This window comes from Petromyzon marinus, chromosome 50 (genome assembly GCF_048934315.1).
Source record: "Petromyzon marinus isolate PM22_M1 ecotype Great Lakes invasive population chromosome 50, UKy_Petmar_22M1.pri1.0, whole genome shotgun sequence".
Taxonomy (NCBI): domain Eukaryota; kingdom Metazoa; phylum Chordata; class Hyperoartia; order Petromyzontiformes; family Petromyzontidae; genus Petromyzon; species Petromyzon marinus.
Window position 1 is genome coordinate 4,171,095 of NC_133716.1, and position 18,259 is coordinate 4,189,353.

Here is an 18,259-nt window from a genome sequence, read left to right on the forward strand (position 1 = left end):
TCGACTCGGCCTCAAATAAGTACCTGGTGCGATGTGTAAACATCGCCACTAGGTGAGACAAAGGCGGACAGGGGTGGTGCTGGCCACCCACCCCCTGCCTTCATCGGTGCTCCTCGGCTAACAGCACTTGCCCCAAAAGTCAGTTATGACTATCCGGGGGATCTTTGTCTTGTTATAAAAACACGGGGACACACGCACGCACGCGCGCGCGTGCACACACAATCACCCTCCTATAAAAAAAAAGATAGACACAGACACACGAACACGAGCACGCATGCACACGGGAGAGAGCGAGAGAGGAGAGAGAGAGAGAGACAAAGGCTGAAAGGGCCGTTACGAACAATCGCCGCTCTGATGAAATCACAGAGAGAAGCCGAGACGCTCGGCGCCCCAGCCGCTCCACTCGCGACTCAATTGACGCAGTCGCCATTGACTCTCTTAATTGTGTTTGTGGGCCCACAAAGGCACCCCCCCCTCCTCCCCTTCTATCCCTCCGCCCCCCTACGCCTCGCTCTTCTCTATCAGCCCCCCCCCGCCGCCGCCGCCTCAACGCAACACACGCCTCGCCCTCCCCTCCCACGCAGCGATCGCCTCCCCCGTTTCCTTCTCTACAATCCACGTCTGCTGCTACTTCTGCTGCACTTGTTTTTCCTATGGCGGGAGGGTGACGAAGGGGGGAGAGGGGGATGAGTCGCTTCCTAACCCCTCCCAACCACATCCCGCCACCCCCTCCCCCCTCCCCCAGCTCGCCCCCCACGCCTCCTCCACCCCCACACTAGAACCACAAAAATGAGACACGGAGAGACACGAGTCTCTTGTGTAGGAGGGGTCAAGGGAAAGATGTAGAAGGGGCATTGGGAGGGGGGGGGCTCTTGATTAAAGGGGGGGTAAGGTAGAGGGGGTCGGCGTGTGTTTATTTTGTGGAGATACAAAGGCGGCCGATGTGGCGCGGGCGACATCACACCACCGAGCTGCACTTGCCCCAAAACATATCCTGTGTGCATACACGCGGGATCTTTGTCTTTGTCTCACGTGTCTGTGTGTGTCTGTGTGTGTGTGGGGAGCGGTAGTGTAGCGGTTAGCGCTGCGCTGCGCTACGAACCTGGCGACCCGGGTTCGATCCCCGCTCACGGCCAACACCAGTGACGATTATCTGAACCGGTCCCGGGCCTCCCCTAGGTCGACTCGGCCTCAAATGAGTGCCTGGTGCGGTGTGTAGTAAACATCGCCATTGGGGAGACAAAGGCGGTCGGGCGTGGTGCCGGCCACCCACCCCCTCGTGTACCGTTCCGGTCTTCATAGGTGCTGCTCGCTAACAGCACTTGCCCCCTACAGTCTGTTAAGGCTATACGGGGGATATTTGTGGGGAGCGGTAGTGTAGCGGTTAGTTCGCTGCGCTACGAACCTGACGACCCAAGTTCGATTCCCGCTCACGGTCAATACCAGTAGCCTTGCCTAGGTCGACTCAGCCTCAAATTGAGTACCAGGTGCGGTGTGTGACAACACTGGGGGAGACAAAGACGGGGGATCTTTGTCTTTGTGTGTCTCTGCATATGTGTGCACGATTGGATGTAACGGTGTCGCAGTGGTGAGCGCGCTGGAGACCTGAGTTTGATTCCCGGCCACGGGCAACATCGGTAGCACGAAGGGTTTGTTGTGTGAGGAGGGACTAAAGCCTCGCCGTGTCCATCCGCACGCGTCTCCCCGTGTCCATACCGGTGTCTCCCCGTGTCCATACCGGTGTCTCCCCATGTCCCTCCCCGTGTCCCTCCCCGCGTCTCCCCGTGTCACTCCCCGTGTCCTCCCGGTGTCTCCCCGTGTCCTCCCGGTGTCTCCCCGTGTCCCTCCCGGTGTCTCCCCGTGTCCCTCCCCGCGTCCTCCCGGTGTCCCTCCCGGTGTCTCCCCGTGTCTCTCCCCGTGTCCTCCCGGTGTCCCTCCCCACGTCTCCCCGTGTCACTTCCCACGTCTCCTCGTGTCCCTCCCCGCGTCTCCCCGTGTCACTCCCCATGTCCTCCCGGTGTCTCCCCGTGCCCCTCCCCACGTCTCCCCGTGTCACTCCCCGTGTCCTCCCGGTGTCTCTCCGTGCCCCTCCCCGTGTCACTCCCCGTGTCCTCCCCGTGTCCCCTGCCCGCGTGGTACCCTCAAGCTTCATGCCCACGCTGAGACACTTTTGGAAGCGGCAGTGCGGGCAGCGCTTGCGCTGAGTCTTGTCGATGGGGCAGCTCTGGCTCTCGATGCATGCGTAGCGCTTGTTGTTCTGCACCGTGCGCTTGAAGAAGCCCTGGGGGCATGGGCAGGGGGGGGGGGGGAGATGAGACACGGGAGGACAAGAGGGAGACACGGGGTGGGGGGGGACAAGAGGGAGACACGGGAGGACAAGAGGGAGACACGGGGTGGTGGGGGGGGGACAAGAGGGAGACACGGGAGGACAAGAGGGAGACACGGGGTGGGGGGGGGACAAGAGGGAGACACGGGAGGACAAGAGGGAGACACGGGGTGGTGGGGGGGGGGGACAAGAGGGAGATCGAGATGAGTACCACCTTTTGAGACCACTATGAATCCCGCGTGAGTCCCCCGTGAGTCCCCTGAGTACCTTGCAGCTCTCGCAAGTGAGGAGTCCGTAGTGGTACCCGGAGACTTTGTCCCCGCACACGGGACATAGCTCGTCCCCCTCCTCCTCCAGGGACAGCGAGCGCAGCATCGCGGCGCCGGGGTGACCTGCGAGGACACAAAGACAAAGATCCCCCGAGTAGCCTTCGCGTGCTGTCGGGGCAAGTGCTGTTAGCGAGTAGCGAGCACCTATGAAGGCCGGCACTGCGGCACACGAGGGGGTGGGTGGCCAGCAAACCACGCCCGGCCGCCTTTGTCTCCCCAGTGGCGATGTTTTACACACCGCACCAAGTACCAATTTGAGGCTGAGTCGACCTAGGGGAGGACCACGACCGGTTCACAATATCCTCGTCGGTGTTGGCCGTGCGCGGGGATCGAACTCGTGTACATATGTGTGCATGTTAACCGAGTCATTCGCCTCCCTGCAAAGTCAATATAAACCTCGCTTAAACCCCCTTTGTACAGGTTGATCGAGTGTGTGTACATGGGCCTCCCCTAGGTCGACTCAGCCTCAAGTGAGTACCTGGTGCGATGTTTAAACATCGCCACTGGGGAGACAAAGGCGGCCGGGCGTGGTGCTGGCCACCCACCCCCCATAGTGTGCCGTGCCGGCCTTCATAGGTGCTCGCTCAACAGCACTTGACCCCAACAGTCTGGAACAGGCTATGTTTGGGGATATTTTTTGTCTTTGTATATGTGTACTGCATTGTGTACACATCTGTATGCAATGTACGCGACGTGCGTGTGCACATGCTGTAGAGTGTGTGTGCACGTGTGTGTGTGTGCACGTGTGTGTGTGCAGGATGGAGCGGTGGCGCAGCGATTAGCGCACTTGCGCCACGACCCGGCGGACACGAGTTCAAGTCCCGCTCACGATTCCAATTTACGGCGAATATTTCAACCAGGTCCTTCGCCTCCCCTAGGTCGACTCAGCCTCAAATGAGTCCCAGCCTCAAAGGAGTCCCAGTATAGCCTTAACAGACTGTTGGGGCCTTTGTCTCCACAGTGGCGATGTGTAAGCATCGCACCAGGGCGAGACAAAGGCGGCCGGGCGTGGTGTTGGCCAATCACCAACTCATGTGCCGTACCGGTCTTAATAGGTGCTGCTCGCTAACAGAACTTGCCTCAACAGTCTGGTAAGGCTATACGGGGGTGCTTTGTCTTTGTATGCATACTGTTAACTGACCCTCAAATGAGTCCCAGATGCGGAGTGTAAACATCGCCAAGAGGGGAGACAAAGGCGGCCGGGCGTGGTGTTGGTCACCCACCCCCTCGTGTGCCGTGCCGGCCTTCATAGGTGCTCGCTAAGAGCACTTGACCCAACAGTCCGTTAAGGCTACACGGGGGACCTTTATCTTTGGCGCACTCCGTGTACTCACGGCACACGCAGTGGTTACGAACTCCGCCACCCGAGTTCGATTCCAGGCCACGGCCAACATCGGTGTCTGAAGCGGGCTGTGGATCTGAGTCGACCTAGAGGATCTCCCTCTAGGTCGACTCAGCCTCAAACGACGACCTGATGCGGTGCGTAGTTGACGCGCAACGCACAAAGGTAGAGCTCACCCGTGTAGCCTACACGGGCGGCTTGGGGCAAGTGCCTACGAATCCGACGCACCTAGTCCCACCCACGGGCCAACATCGGTGGCGGATATCTGAACCGGTCTTGGAGCCTCCCCCCCACCTCTCTCCCCTAGGTCGGCTCAGCCTTAAATGAGCACACGTGTGTGCAAAGACGTTAGTGGTGGGGAGAGACAAAGACGGTCGGGCGTAGATGTACCACCCCCCCTCCGCCACTTCGCTTGCAAACCGCACTTGTCCCAACAGTCGACGAAGGCTACACCCCGGGTGGAGGATCTTTGTAAGTATATTGTGTAAAAAAAAACATACGTATATTACAGGATTAATAGTGTGTATATATGTGTGTGTTTGCACACATACTTGCACCCGCGAACATTACAACTGTGTACATTTTACGAAATAATATTGCGTGTAAATTATACCAGCTGTTGGTTTTAGCGCATCGTATCGCGCGCGTGTGCATAATGTGTTAAAATATTGCGTATGTATGTATGTAAGCGTGTGTGTTGTTATATATGCGTATAGATATAGAGAAACTTGCTCCAACAGTCTGTTAAGGCTCTACGGGGTAGCTTTGTCTTTGCATATACAGTACTTTATAAATGTGTGAGTGTGTGGGGAGCGCTACAAACCCGGCGACCCGAGTTCGATTCCCGCTCACGATCGGTTCGGACGATTATCTGAACCGGTCCTGGGCCTCCCCTAGGTCGACTCAGCCTCGAATGAGTGCCTGGTGCGGTGTGTAAAAACATCGCCACTGGGGAGACAAAGGCGGCCGGGCGCTATGTTGGCCACCCACCCCCTATCGTGTGCCTTCATCGGTGCTTAATCGCTAACAGCACTTGTCCCAACAGTCTGTTAAAGGCTATACGGGGATATTGATCTGTTATATCACACGCACTTTTGTATCGTGTATAGGTGTGTGTGTGTGTATCAGGGTTTTAAAATCTGAGTGGAGGGATAGGGGGGTTGCGTAACCGTTAACCCTATGAAAACCGTTAACCGTATGTTTTGAAAAACCGGGTTTCCACATAAACAAAGACAAAGATCCCCTGTATAGTTTTACCAGACTGTTGTGGTAAGTGCTGTTAGAGAGCACCTACGAAGGCCGGAACGGCACACGAGGGGGTGGAATGTCCAGCACCACGCCCGGCCGCCTTTGTCTCCCCAGTGGCGATGTTTACGAACCGCACCAAGTATTAATTTGAGGCTGAGTCGACCTAGGGGAAGCCCATTACCGGTTCAGATAATCGTCACTGATGTTGGTGGTGGCCGTGAGCGGGAATCGAACTCGGGTCGCCGGGTTCGTAGCGCAGCGCGCTAACCCCTGTGATGAACACACACATCCATATATATACATACCAACACATTCATATATGCTTATGTGTATATGCCCCATGTGTATCTGTACTGTATTTACATGTATGTGTACTGTCTTTACACGTGTGTGTGTGTGCTGTCTATACGTTGCGCCGTGCCGGCTCTTAATAGGTGCTCGCTAACTGCACTTGCCCTAACATTCTGTTCGGGCTCTACGGGCGATCGTTCGCTTATGGCTTTAGCGAGCGAGTAAGCGAGCAGGTTAGCGAGTGAGTGAGCGGGTAGGTGAGCTAGTGGGTGAGCAAGTAAGCGAGTAGGTGAGCGAGTGAGTAAGCGAGTGAGTGAGCGAGTAGGTGAGCGAGTGAGTGTGTGAGCGAGTAGGCGAACGAGTAGGTGAGCGAGTTTGTGTGTGAGTGAGCGAGTAAGCGAATGAGTGAGCGAATGACTGAGGGAGTGAGTGAACGTGTGAGCGAGTGAGTAAGTGAGTGAGTAAGCGTGTGAGTGAACGAGTGAGTGAGCGAGTAGGCGAACGAGTGAGTGAGCGAGTCAGTGAGTCAGCGAGTAGGTGAGCGAGTGAGTAAGCGAGTGAGTGAGCGAGTGAATGTGTCAGCGAGTAGGTGAACGAGTTGGTGAGCGAGTGTGTGAGCGAGTAGGTGAACGAGTTGGTGAGCGAGTGAGTAAGCGAGTCAGCGAGTAGGTGAATGAGTGGGTGAGTGAGTGTGTGAGCGAGTAAGCGAGTGAGCGAGCGAGTGAATGTGTCAGCGAGTAGGTGAACGAGTTGGTGAGCGAGTGAGTGTGTCAGCGAGTAGGTGAACGAGTTGGTGAACGAGTGAGTAAGCGAGTAGGTGAACGAGTGGGTGAGTGAGTGTGTGAGCGAGCGAGCGAGTAAGCGAGTGAGTGAGTGAATGTGTCAGCGAGTAGGTGAACGAGTTGGTGAGCGAGTGAGTGTGTGAGCGAGTAGGTGAACGAGTTGGTGAGCGAGTGAGTAAGCGAGTCAGCGAGTAGGTGAATGAGTGGGTGAGTGAGTGTGTGAGCGAGTAAGCGAGTGAGTGAGCGAGTGAATGTGTCAGCGAGTAGGTGAACGAGTTGGTGAGCGAGTGAGTGTGTCAGCGAGTAGGTGAACGAGTTGGTGAACGAGTGAGTAAGCGAGTAGGTGAACGAGTGGGTGAGTGAGTGTGTGAGCGAGCGAGCGAGTAAGCGAGTGAGTGAGTGAATGTGTCAGCGAGTAGGTGAACGAGTTGGTGAGCGAGTGAGTGTGTGAGCGAGTAGGTGAACGAGTTGGTGAGCGAGTGAGTAAGCGAGTCAGCGAGTAGGTGAATGAGTGGGTGAGTGAGTGTGTGAGCGAGCGAGTAAACGAGTGAGTGAGCGAGTCAGTGAGTGAGCGAGTAGGTGAACGAGTTGATGAGGGAGTGAGTGAGCGAGTGAGTCAGCGAGTAGGTGAACAAGCAAGTCAGCGAGTCAGCGAGTAGGTGAATGAGTGGGTGAGTGAGTGAGTGAGCGAGTCAGTGAGTGAGCGAGTAGGTGAACGAGTTGATGAGGGAGTGAGTGAGCGAGTGAGTCAGCGAGTAGGTGAACGAGTGAGCGAGCGAGCAGCCAGATTCACGACGTTTCGCTTGCGACTGCACGAGGCATCTTCAGGACCACAGGATGCACGCAATCAGAACGATGATCGCGGCCGCGTGAGAATCACTCACCAAAACTCACCGGGTGAGTGTGGGTCTGAACACCTCACGATCGGCGCGCTTGGCTCACAAGGCCCTCGCCTCACCACGGTGACTCATTTCATTTGGCCGCGGTCGGGTGGTGAAGGGTCTCGCCCACACGAACGTTAATCAGCGTGGCTGTTGTCGGGTGCCCGTGTTCGTGGACGCGTAAACAACTCAACACGGTCCGTGTCAACAACAACGACAACATGTGTGTGTGTGTTTACTGAGTGGGGGGTCGCGGTAGTGTAGTGGTTAGCGCGCTGCACTAGGAACCTGGCAACCCGGGTTCAATTCCCGCTCACGGCCAACACCAGTGACGGTTATCTGAACCGGTCCTGGGCCTCCCCTGGATCGAATCAGCCTCAAATGAGTACCTGGTGCGGTGGATAAAAACATTGCCACTGGGGAGACAAAGGCGGTCGGGCGTGGTGCTGGCTACCCACCCCCTCGTGTACCGTTCGGGCCTTCATAGGTGCTCGCTAACAGCACTTGCCCCTACAGTCTGTTAAGGCTATACGGGGAATCTTTGTCTTTGGGGCCTTTCAAAGAAAACGTTTAGAACAGACAACAATTCGGTGCCACGTGATGTGCAAAAGGGTCATTGCCCGAAACGTTGCCTATTATAGACGTTTTCCCCCTCTTTAAATCGAACACGCGTGTGGGCTTTCGTGGTCTATATAATGATTGACAACACATTAGTTCTGTATTTGTTTACGTGGGGGGGGCTGGGGCAGGTCACGTTACTAAACACTTGTGTGTCGTAAATCCTCATCCACCCGACACAACCAAGGACTATAATTGTCACGCGATGAACACACGTGGCCAATTTTGTTGAGTTTTTGTTTTATTGGCGGCGACGTCACCACGGCGCTTGTGCCAGGCTAGGTGCACCTTCATGCCGTTGCATGGAAATGTCGAAGGCTCGCCGCTGGCAGGAGGAGGTCACGGGACTGACCCAGCTGGTGCCATGGGATGACTGACCGATATGACTGGCAGATGCACCGCCTGTGCTCCCCACTGTGCCAACTCGCTGCGTTTTATACGCCCGGCGCTCGGCTCATTGTTGTGAGCGTCGTCCCTCTGCCCTCCGCTGTTGCTGCGTCTTTCACGAGCCTCCTCCACAGAGGCCCGATCTTCATACCGCCGGTACCGGTCATCGGCACGTCCACTCAGCTCCACATCCTCCTCCTCCTGCACCGCATCAGCTCCACCTCTTCTCGAGCCCGTGCCGCGCCCACACCAACACTGGTTCAAGCGAGCCCGACTCTGCTGATGATGATGAGACACTTAATGTCGAAACCGGTGTTTGCCTGCATTGAGCCAATACTGCTGATGAGCTACAGCTCTTAGAACGCCGTGTGGCTGATGTTACGTATAACAAACAAATATATAGATGTGTGCTTATGCGAGTTTAGTTTGTCATTTATATATTTCATCACGATGATAATTAATTACTAAAGTTAAACGATACTATATATACACACACACACTAAGACTAGTTATACACTAATACATACGCATATTTTCTATGTTTATACAGTATTCATCCAAGTGTATATATATATATCGCGAGGTCGACTCAGCCTTAAATAAGTACCTGATGCGATGTGCAGTAAAACATCAGCTCTGGGGAGACAAAGGCGGTCGGGTGTGGTTGCTGGCCACCCACCCCTTCGTGTGCCGTGTCGGCCTTCATAGGTGCTCGCTAACAGCACTTGCCCCAACAGTCTGTTAAAGCTATACGAGGAATCTTTGTAGTTGTGTGTGTATATATGTGTGTGAGTGTATATACATAGACGTGTGGATGTATACATATGTGTGTGTGTGGGGAGCGGTGGCGCAGCGATTAGCGCACTACGAATCCGAAGACCCGAGTTCGATTCGCGCTCACGACCAGCGAACATCGGAACCGGCCTTCGCTCCACCCATCGTTACATCGGGATAGTGCCTGGTTGCGTCCGTGTAAACATCGCCGCTGGAGAGACAAAGGCGGCCGGGGCGGGCGTGGTGCTGGCCATTCACCCTCTTCGCGTGGCGTGCCGATCTTCGCAGGTGCTACTCGTTAACGCCACTTGCCTCACCAGTCCGTTTAAGGCTACACGGGGGAACTTTGTGTGTCTCTGTGGTTGAAAATATTACACGCGGAGGCCGCTATCAAATGGCATTTGAGTCACACTCTTTCAAATCATACTTAGTAAAAAAAATGCAGTATAATTAATGCCTACTATAAGTAAAGATATGATCACATTATATCTGCTCAGAAGGTTGCGAGTTAAAGTTCTGACTCGGCCCATCATTCCTCCCTCCCTCGGGGGGCGATAAAAACGAGTACAAATGTAGCACCACTTTGTGGATAGACTCGTCCCCCGCCATGTGAATGTGGAATTGCCAGCACCGGCTCGATGCTAAGATCAGCAGCAGGGGGATGATGACGGCTGAGAATTTAGAGCCGGAGGGGGTAAAAAAGAAACATCATCAAAGTTAAAACATCTCTCGTGTTGAACTTCAGTTGCCCGAAGAAGCCCGAGGCATGTGCAGCGAAACGTCGGACGTCGGGCCGAGCGACACAAGCCGAGGACACACACCGTAGGGAGAGAGAGAGAGAGACGGTTGTAAGTTTACAAAATAGATTTTAACATGTTCACAACTCCTATCCCGACCCGCAGCGTTTCGGGAAACTCAAATTCAACTTTTCTTGATATTAGGAACGGTTCTGGTTAACCGCTTACAGAGTTCTGCTTAACCGGTTACTGCAGTTGCATGTTCATGGGGACGGAGCGGTGGCGCAGTGGTTAGCGCACTGCCACGGTGAGACAGCCACACACAACACACGCACGCGTGCACAATGAAACAGACCGCACTTGCCCCAACAACCTGAAAAGGCTATCCGAGGGATTGATCTTTGTCGTTGTCTTTGTGTGTGTGTCTGTGCGTGTGTCTGTCTCTGTGTGTCTCTGTGCGTGTGTCTGTCTGTGTGTCTGTGCGTGTGTCTGTGTGTGTCTGTGGGTGTGTCTGTCTGTATGTATGTGTGTGTTTGTCTGTGCGTGTGTCTGACTGTGTGTTTGTCTGTGCGTGTGTTTGTGCGTGTGTGTCTCTGTGCGTGTGTCTGACTGTGTCTGTGCGTGTGTCTGTGTGTGTCTGTGGGTGTGTCTGTCTGTATGTATATGTGTCTGTGTGTGTGTTTGTCTGTGCGTGTGTCTGACGGTGTGTGTCTGTGCGTGTGTGTGTCTGTGTGTCTGTGCGTGTGTCTGTGCGTGTGTCTGTGTGTGTGTCTGTGCGTGTGTCTGTGTGTGTGTGTGTTGGGGGGAACGGTAGTGTAGCGGTTAGCGAGCTGCGCTATGAACCTGGCGACCCGGGTTCAATTCCCGCTCACGGCCAACACCAGGAACGATTCTCTGAACCGGTTCTGGGCCTCTCCTAGGTTGACTCAGCCTAAAATGAATACCTGGTGCGATGTGTAAACATTCCCACTGGGGAGACAAAGGCGGCCGGGCGTGGTGCTGGCCACCCACCCCCTCGTGTGCCGTGCCGGCCTCCATAGTTGCTCGCTAACAGCACTTGCCCCTACAGTCTGTTAAGGCTATACGGGGGATCTTTACCTTTGTATTTGTGCCCGGCATTTCAGTCAGGCAACCCACGTGGCACCTGGGTCTTTGGGTGTGACGGTCTCAAGGTGTACCTAGCCTGGCACAAGCGCCGCGGTGACGTCACCGCCACTCTGGCCAACGTGTGTCACGGGGAGCGGTGGCGCTGCAGTTAGCGTTGCACTGCGCTTCGAACCCGGCAAAAAAAATAAAAGACCCCAGTTCGATTCCCGCTCACGGCCAACATCGGTGACAGCGAGCACCTGAACCTGCCCTCCAGATCAGGTGAGTACCTGTCTCGTGGAGCGAGGGGGGGGGAGTGCGGGGGATACAAAGGCGGCTGAGTGTGGTACAAGCCACACCACCCCCCTCAATGGTTCAGTGCTGTTACGGCCTTCTTGGGTGCTGCTCGCGAACAGCACTTGCCCCCGACATTCTGTGTCGGCTTTACGGGGGTCTTTTGTATTATATCCTGTGTGAGAATGTATTATGATTATACAAATAAGAATACTGCTATTATGATGACGATGAGCGAGAGTGTATATGATGTTTAAGTGTGTCCAGCACTGAGTACTAACACCAGTGGCTGAGACTGCTACCTATCGGCTCGAGCGTCACACTCCACATTGGGGCGGGTGGCGAATTACTCGGTCCACCGATGATTCCCGCTCACAACAGCGACCTGAATAGCTGAACCGGTCCTGGGCCTCTCCTAGGTCGACTCAGCCTCAAATGAGTACCTGGTGTGGTGTGTAAACATCGCCACCAGGGAGACAAAGGCGGCCGGGCGTGGTGATGGCCACCCACCCCCTCGTGCGCCGTGCCGGCCTTCATAGGTGTTCGCTAACAGCACTTGCCCCAACAGTCTGTTTCAGGCTATACGGGGGATCTTTGTCTTTGTTTTGTGTAGGGTGTGGTATGTGTGTGTTGTGTCGGGTGTGATGTGTGTGTGTTGTGTAGGGTGTGGTGTGTGTGTGTTGTGTAGGGTGTGATATGTGTGTGTTGTGTAGGGTGTGATGTGTGTGTGGTTCGTGGTGTGGTATGGTGTAGGGTGTATTGGGGTGTGTTAGATGGTGTGTATAATGTAAGCATACGGTGTATGTACAGTGAGGGAAAAAAGTATTTGATCCCCTGCTGATTTTGTACGTTTGCCCACTGACAAAGAAATGATCAGTCTATAATTTTAATGGTAGGTTTATTTGAATAGTGAGAGACAGAATAACAACAAAATCCAGAAAAACGCATGTCAAAAATGTTATAAATTGATTTGCATTTTAATGAGGGAAATAAGTATTTGACCCCCTCTCAAGCAGAAAGATTTCTGGCTCCCAGGTGTCCTAATCTCAGCTTGTTACCTGTATAAAAGACACCTGTCCACAGAAGCAATCAATCAGATTCCAAACTCTCCACCATGGCCAAGACCAAAGAGCTCTCCAAGAATGTCAGGCACAAGATTGTAGACCTACACAAGGCTGAAATGGGCTACAAGACCATTGCCAAGCAGCTTGGTAAGAAGGTGACAACAGTTGGTGCGATTATTCGCAAATGGCATAAACACAGAAGAACTGTCAATCTCCCTCGGCCTGGGGCTCCATGCAAGATCTCACCTCGTGGAGTTGCAATCATCATGAGAACGGTGAGGAATCAGCCCAGAACTACACGGGAGGATCTTGTCAATGATCTCAAGGCAGCTGGGACCATAGTCACCAAGAAAACAATTGGTAACACTACGCCGTGAAGGACTGAAATCCTGCAGCGCCCGCAAGGTCCCGTCTGAAGTTTGCCAATGAACATCTGAATGATTCAGAGGACAACTGGGTGAAATTGTTGTGGTCAGATGAGACCAAAATGGAGCTCTTTGGCATCAACTCAACTCGCCGTGTTTGGAGGAGCAGGAATGCTGCCTATGACCCCAAGAACACCATCCCCACCGTCAACCATGGAGGTGGAAACATTATGCTTTGGGGGTGTTTTTTTTGCTAAGGGGACAGGACAACTTCACCGCATCAAAGGGACGATGGACGGGCCATGTACCGTCAAATCTTGGGTGAGAACCTCCTTCCCTCAGCCAGGGCATTGAAAATGGGTCGTGGATGGGTATTCCAGCATGACAATGACCCAAAACACACGGCCAAGGCAACAAAGGAGTGGCTCAAGAAGAAGTACATTAAGGTCCTGGAGTGGCCTAGCCAGTCTCCAGACCTTAATCCCATAGAAAATCTGTGGAGGGAGCTGAAGGTTCGAGTTGCCAAACGTCACCCTCGAAACCTTAATGACTTGGAGAAGATCTGCAAAGAGGAGTGGGACAAAATCCCTCCTGAGATGTGTGCAAACCTGGTGGCCAACTACAAGAAACATCTGACCTCTGTGATTGCCAACAGGGGTTTTGCCACGAAGTACTAAGTCATGTTTTGCTGAGGGGTCAAGTACTTATTTCCCTCATTAAAATGCAAATCAATTAATAACATTTTTGACATGCGTTTTCTGGATGTTTTTTGTTGTTATTCTGTCTCTCACTGTTCAAATAAACCTACCATTAAAATTATAGACTGGGCATTTCTTTGTCAGTGGGCAAACGTACAAAATCAGCAGGGGATCAAATACTTTTTTCCCTCACTGTATGAATGATTCAATATTCCTCATGGGATAAAGTTAGGGTTTGAGTTCGGGCTATGGTCAGTGAGTCATCCACTGATGTTCGCCGTGCCTCGTAATGGGAGTTATCTCACGGGGTTAGTGGCGCAGTTCCGCTAACCACTGCGCCACCGCTCCCAATTCGTACACATGGACACTACACAAAGACTCAATTCCCCCGTATAGCCTTCCCAGACTGTTGGGGCAAGTGCAGTAAGCGAGCACCTGTGAAGGCCGGCACGGCACACGAGGGGGTGGGTGGCCAGCACCACGCCCGGCCGCCTTTGTCTCCCCAGTGGCAATGATTTTACACACCGCAGGACCGGTTCAGATAATCGTCACTGGTGTTGGCCGTGAGCGTGATTCGTACTCTGGTTGCCGGGTTCGTAGCGCAGCGCGCTAACCGCTACACTACTGCTCCCTACACAACACACACAACACCCCTACACAACACACACACCACACCCTACACAACACACACACCACACTCTACACAACACACACCACACCCTACACAACACACACACCACACCCTACACAACACACACACCACACCCTACACAACACACACACCACACCCTACACAACACACACACCACACCCTACACAACACACACACCACACCCTACACAACACACACACCACACCCTACACAACACACACACCACACCCTACACAACACACATACCACACCCTACACAACACACACACCACACTCTACACAACACACACACCACACTCTACACAACACACACACCACACCCTACACACACACCACACCCTACACAACACACACACCACACCCTACACAACACACACACCGCACCCTACACAACACACACACCACACCCTACACAACACACACACCACACCCTACACAACACACACACCACACCCTACACAACACACACACCACACCCTACACAACACACACACCACACCCTACACAACACACACAACACACCCTACACAACACACATACCACACCCTCCATAACAGACTGTAGGGGCAAGTGCTGTTAGCGAGTAGCAGCTATGAAGGCCGGCACGGCACGCGAGGGGGTCGGTGGCCAGCACCACGCCCGACCGCCTTTGTCTCCCCAGTGGCGATGTTTACACATCGCACCAGGTACTCATTTGAGGCTGAGTTGACCTAAGGTGAGGCCCAGGACCGGTTCAGATAATCGTCACTAGGTGTCGGTGGCCGTGAGCGGGAATTAGAACTCGGGTCGGCGGGTTCGTAAGCACGGTGCAGCGCGCTAACCACTGCGCCACCGCTCCCCGCAGATGCACACCGCAAACCCTACACCTCAGCAATGCAGACGTTTACGAACGCGCTAAAGATACATTGAATGCCATAGGATACAGTTTACACAAAGACAAAGGTCCCCCGCATAGCCTGCACGGACTGTTGAGGAGCAAGCGCTGTTAGCGAGCACCTATTAAGGCGGTCTAAATATAGCCACAATGATCCCCCGTATAGCCTGAAACAGACTGTTGGGGCAAGTGCTGTTAGCGAGCAGCACCTATGAAGGCCGGCACGGCACGCGAGGTTTTGGGTGGCTAGCACCACGCCTGGCCGCCTTTGTCTCCCCAGTGGCGATGTTTACACACCGAACCAGGTACTCATTTGAGGCTGAGTAGACCTAGGGGAGGCCCAGGACCAATTCAGATAATCGTTACCGGTATTCTGCCGCGAACGGGAATCGAACCCGGGTCGCCGGGTTCGCAACGCAGCGTAGCGCTAACCGCTGCACCACCGCTCCCCACAAGTACAGCTACGCACACGTGCTCATGCGCACGTACACACACACACATGCGTACACACATGTCTACACGTTACGTACATACACTCAAACACACATACGTCAACACAAGGTAAATGCAAAGGTTCCCCTTATAGCCTGCGCAGACTGTTGGGGCAAGTGCTGTTTGCGAGTCGCACCTATGAAGGCCGACACGGCACGCGAAGGAGGTGAGTGGCCAGCAACCACGCCCGGCCACCTTTGTCTCCCCACTGCTAATATTTATACCCCGCACCAGGCACTCATTTGAGGCTGAGCCTACCTACGGGGAGGCCGACGAACGGTTCAAATATCCCCGGCTCGTGTTGGTCGCGAGCGGGAATCGAACTTGGATCGCTGAGTTCATAGCACAGTATCTCGCGATCAGAAGTTGCCCCAAGAGCCTCCGTAGGCTATACGGGGCATCTTTGTCTTTGTGTATTCATCGGTGTCAGTGTAAGAATGTGTGTGCGTATATATAGGTGTGTGTGTGTGTGAATGGGTGAGTGAGTGTGGGTGTGTGTGTTGTCTATGGGGAGACAAAGGCGGCCGGGCGTGATGTCACCCACTCGTGTGCCGTATCGGTCTTAATAGGTGCTGCTGCTCGCTAACAGCACTCGTGTGTACTCACACACACTCGTGTACACAAATACGGCTAACAGCACTTGTGTGTACTCACACACACTCGTGTACACAAATACGGCTAACAGCACTCGTGTGTACTCACACACACTCGTGTACACAAATACGGCTAACAGCACTTGTGTGTACTCACACACACTCGAGTTCACAAATACGGCTAACAGCACTTGTGTGTGCTCACACACACTCGTGTACACAAATACGGCTAACAGCACTTGTGTGTGCTCACACACACTCGTGTACACAAATACGGCTACCAGCAATTGTGTGTGCTCACACACACTCGTGTACACAAATACGGCTAACAGCACTTGCCCCAACAGTCTGTCAAGGCTATACGGTGGATCTTTGTCATTGTAGGGGGAGCGGTAGTGCAGCGGTAACGGCCACCATCAGTGGCCGATTATCCGAACCGGTCCTTGGCCTCCCCTAGGTCAACTCAGCCTAAAATGAGTACCTGGTGCGGTGTATAGTGAACATCGCCACTGGGGAGACAAAGGCGGCCGGGCGTGGTACTGGCCACCCACCCCCTCGTGTGCCGTACTGGCCTTCGTAGGTGATGCTCGATTACAGCACTTGCCCCAACAGTCTGTTAAGGCTATACGGGGGATCTTTGTCTTTTTTGCCTTTGTGTGTACACGTGTGCGTGTGTATCCGCGCATGTGTGTACACGTATGTGTGTACATGCGTGCGTGTACACATGTGTGTGTATGCGCGCGTGTGTGTGTACACGTGTGTATGTGTACAAGTGTGTGTATGTGTACACGTGCGTGTGTGTGTACACGTGGGTGTATGTGTACACGTGTGTGTGTGTGTACACTTACCTGGCCCTATGCGCGCGACACCTCCGCGTGTACACGGCACGGAGTCAACCTCGGCAGTGGGAAGCATTTTCCAGTGTCTCCACGTGTGTCTCCGCGTGTCTCCACGTGTCTCCACGTGTCTCCGCGTGTCTCCACGTGTCTCCACGTGTCTCCGCGCGTGTCTCCACGTGTTTCCACGTGTGTCTCCGCGCGTCTCCACGTGTTGTCTCCACGTGTTGTCTCCACGTGTGTCTCCCCCTGTCCCTACGTGTTGTCTCCACGTGTTGTCTCAACGTGTGTCTCCCCCTGTCCCCACGTGTTGCAATTTTGTTTCTCAGTGTCTCCGCGTGACTCAATGTGTCTCCGCGTGTCTCCCGTATTCCACTGTCCCCCCGCGTGTCCCCCTTGTATCCCCCGGTGCTGCGCGTGTCCCCCTGTGTCCCCACGCGTCTCCGCGTGTCTCTCACTGTATCCCCATGATTCCCATGTCCCTGTGTCTCTCCACCCTTCACTGTGTCTCCCTGTGTCTCATTTAGCCCTCAGATACCCCCCGTGTCTCCACTTGTCTTCGCTCCTCTCTCCGTGACTTCTCTCTCTCTCTGGCTCGTCTCCTCGTCCCTGTGTCTCTCCTATCCCTCTCCTGCTGTATTTGTGTACCCTCTCCACTCGCCGTGTCCCCACTCGCCGTGTCTATCTGCCAGTGTCTCTCCCTGTCTCCCCGTGTGTCCTCCTTATCTCAGTGTCTCCTCTCCCCGCGTCTCCCGTGTGTCCCTGCGTCTTCTCTGCCGGTCTCCCCGTGTCTCCCCGTGTCCTCGTATCTCAGAGCGTCTCCTCCGCTCCCCGTGTCTCTGTCCGTGTCTCTTGCCCGTGTCTCTGTCCGTGCCTCTGCCCGTGTCTCTGTCCGTGTCTCCTCCGCTCCCCGTGTCTCTGCCCGTGTCTCTTGCCCGTGTATCTTGCCCGTTTCTCTGCCCGTGTCTCTTGCCCGTGTCTCTGTCCGTGTCTCTGTCCGTGTCTCCTCTGCTCCCCGTGTCTCTGCCCGTGTCTCTTGCCCGTGTCTCTGTCCGTGTCTCTGGCCGTGTCTCCTCTGCTCCCCGTGTCTCTGCCCGTGTCTCTTGCCCGTGTCTCTGCCCGTGTCTCTTTCCCGTGTCTCTATCCGTGTCTCTGTCCGTGTCTCCTCTGCTCCCCGTGTCTCTGCCCGTGTCTCTTGCCCGTGTCTCTGTCCGTGCCTCTGCCCGTGTCTCTGTCCGTGTCTCCTCCGCTCCCCGCGTCTCCTCCGCTCCCCGTGTCTCACACGCGACACTAACACGAGGGTCGCGCCGTGCGATCTCAGCTGTCCGCGGGATGGAGGGGTAGGGGCGGGGAGGGAGGGGAGGGGTGGGGTGATTGGTGGTGGTGGGGGGGGGAGAAGAGGTGGGGGGGGGGGTGTCAAGCGGGGGGAAAGGGGGGCGGGGTAGGAGCTGGGGGTCGAGGAGTGCTACGGGGGTCAAGCGAACGTGGGGTCAAAGCGCGTGTGTCAATGTGTGTTAGCGGGTGGGAGCGGTGGGGCAGTGGCTAGCGCACTGCCACGCTGAGACAGCCACACACAACACACGCACGCGT

The 18,259-nt window shown here is 54.7% G+C and overlaps 1 protein-coding gene across 1 annotated transcript in view; it reads right to left on the reverse strand.

Annotated features, from left to right (window-relative positions):
- Positions 1 to 17,984, reverse strand: part of LOC142931188 (steroidogenic factor 1-like) — a 28,754-nt gene extending 10,770 nt beyond the window's left edge. The window contains exons 1-3 of the mRNA XM_076074793.1: positions 16,682 to 17,984; positions 2,594 to 2,718; positions 2,140 to 2,281 (exon numbers count right to left, since the gene is read on the reverse strand). Coding sequence (XP_075930908.1) covers positions 2,140 to 2,281; positions 2,594 to 2,718; positions 16,682 to 16,748 — 334 coding nt within the window. The 5' untranslated portion in view covers positions 16,749 to 17,984. The remainder of the gene's footprint in view (positions 1 to 2,139; positions 2,282 to 2,593; positions 2,719 to 16,681) is intronic.
- Between the last annotated feature and the right edge of the window lie 275 nt (positions 17,985 to 18,259).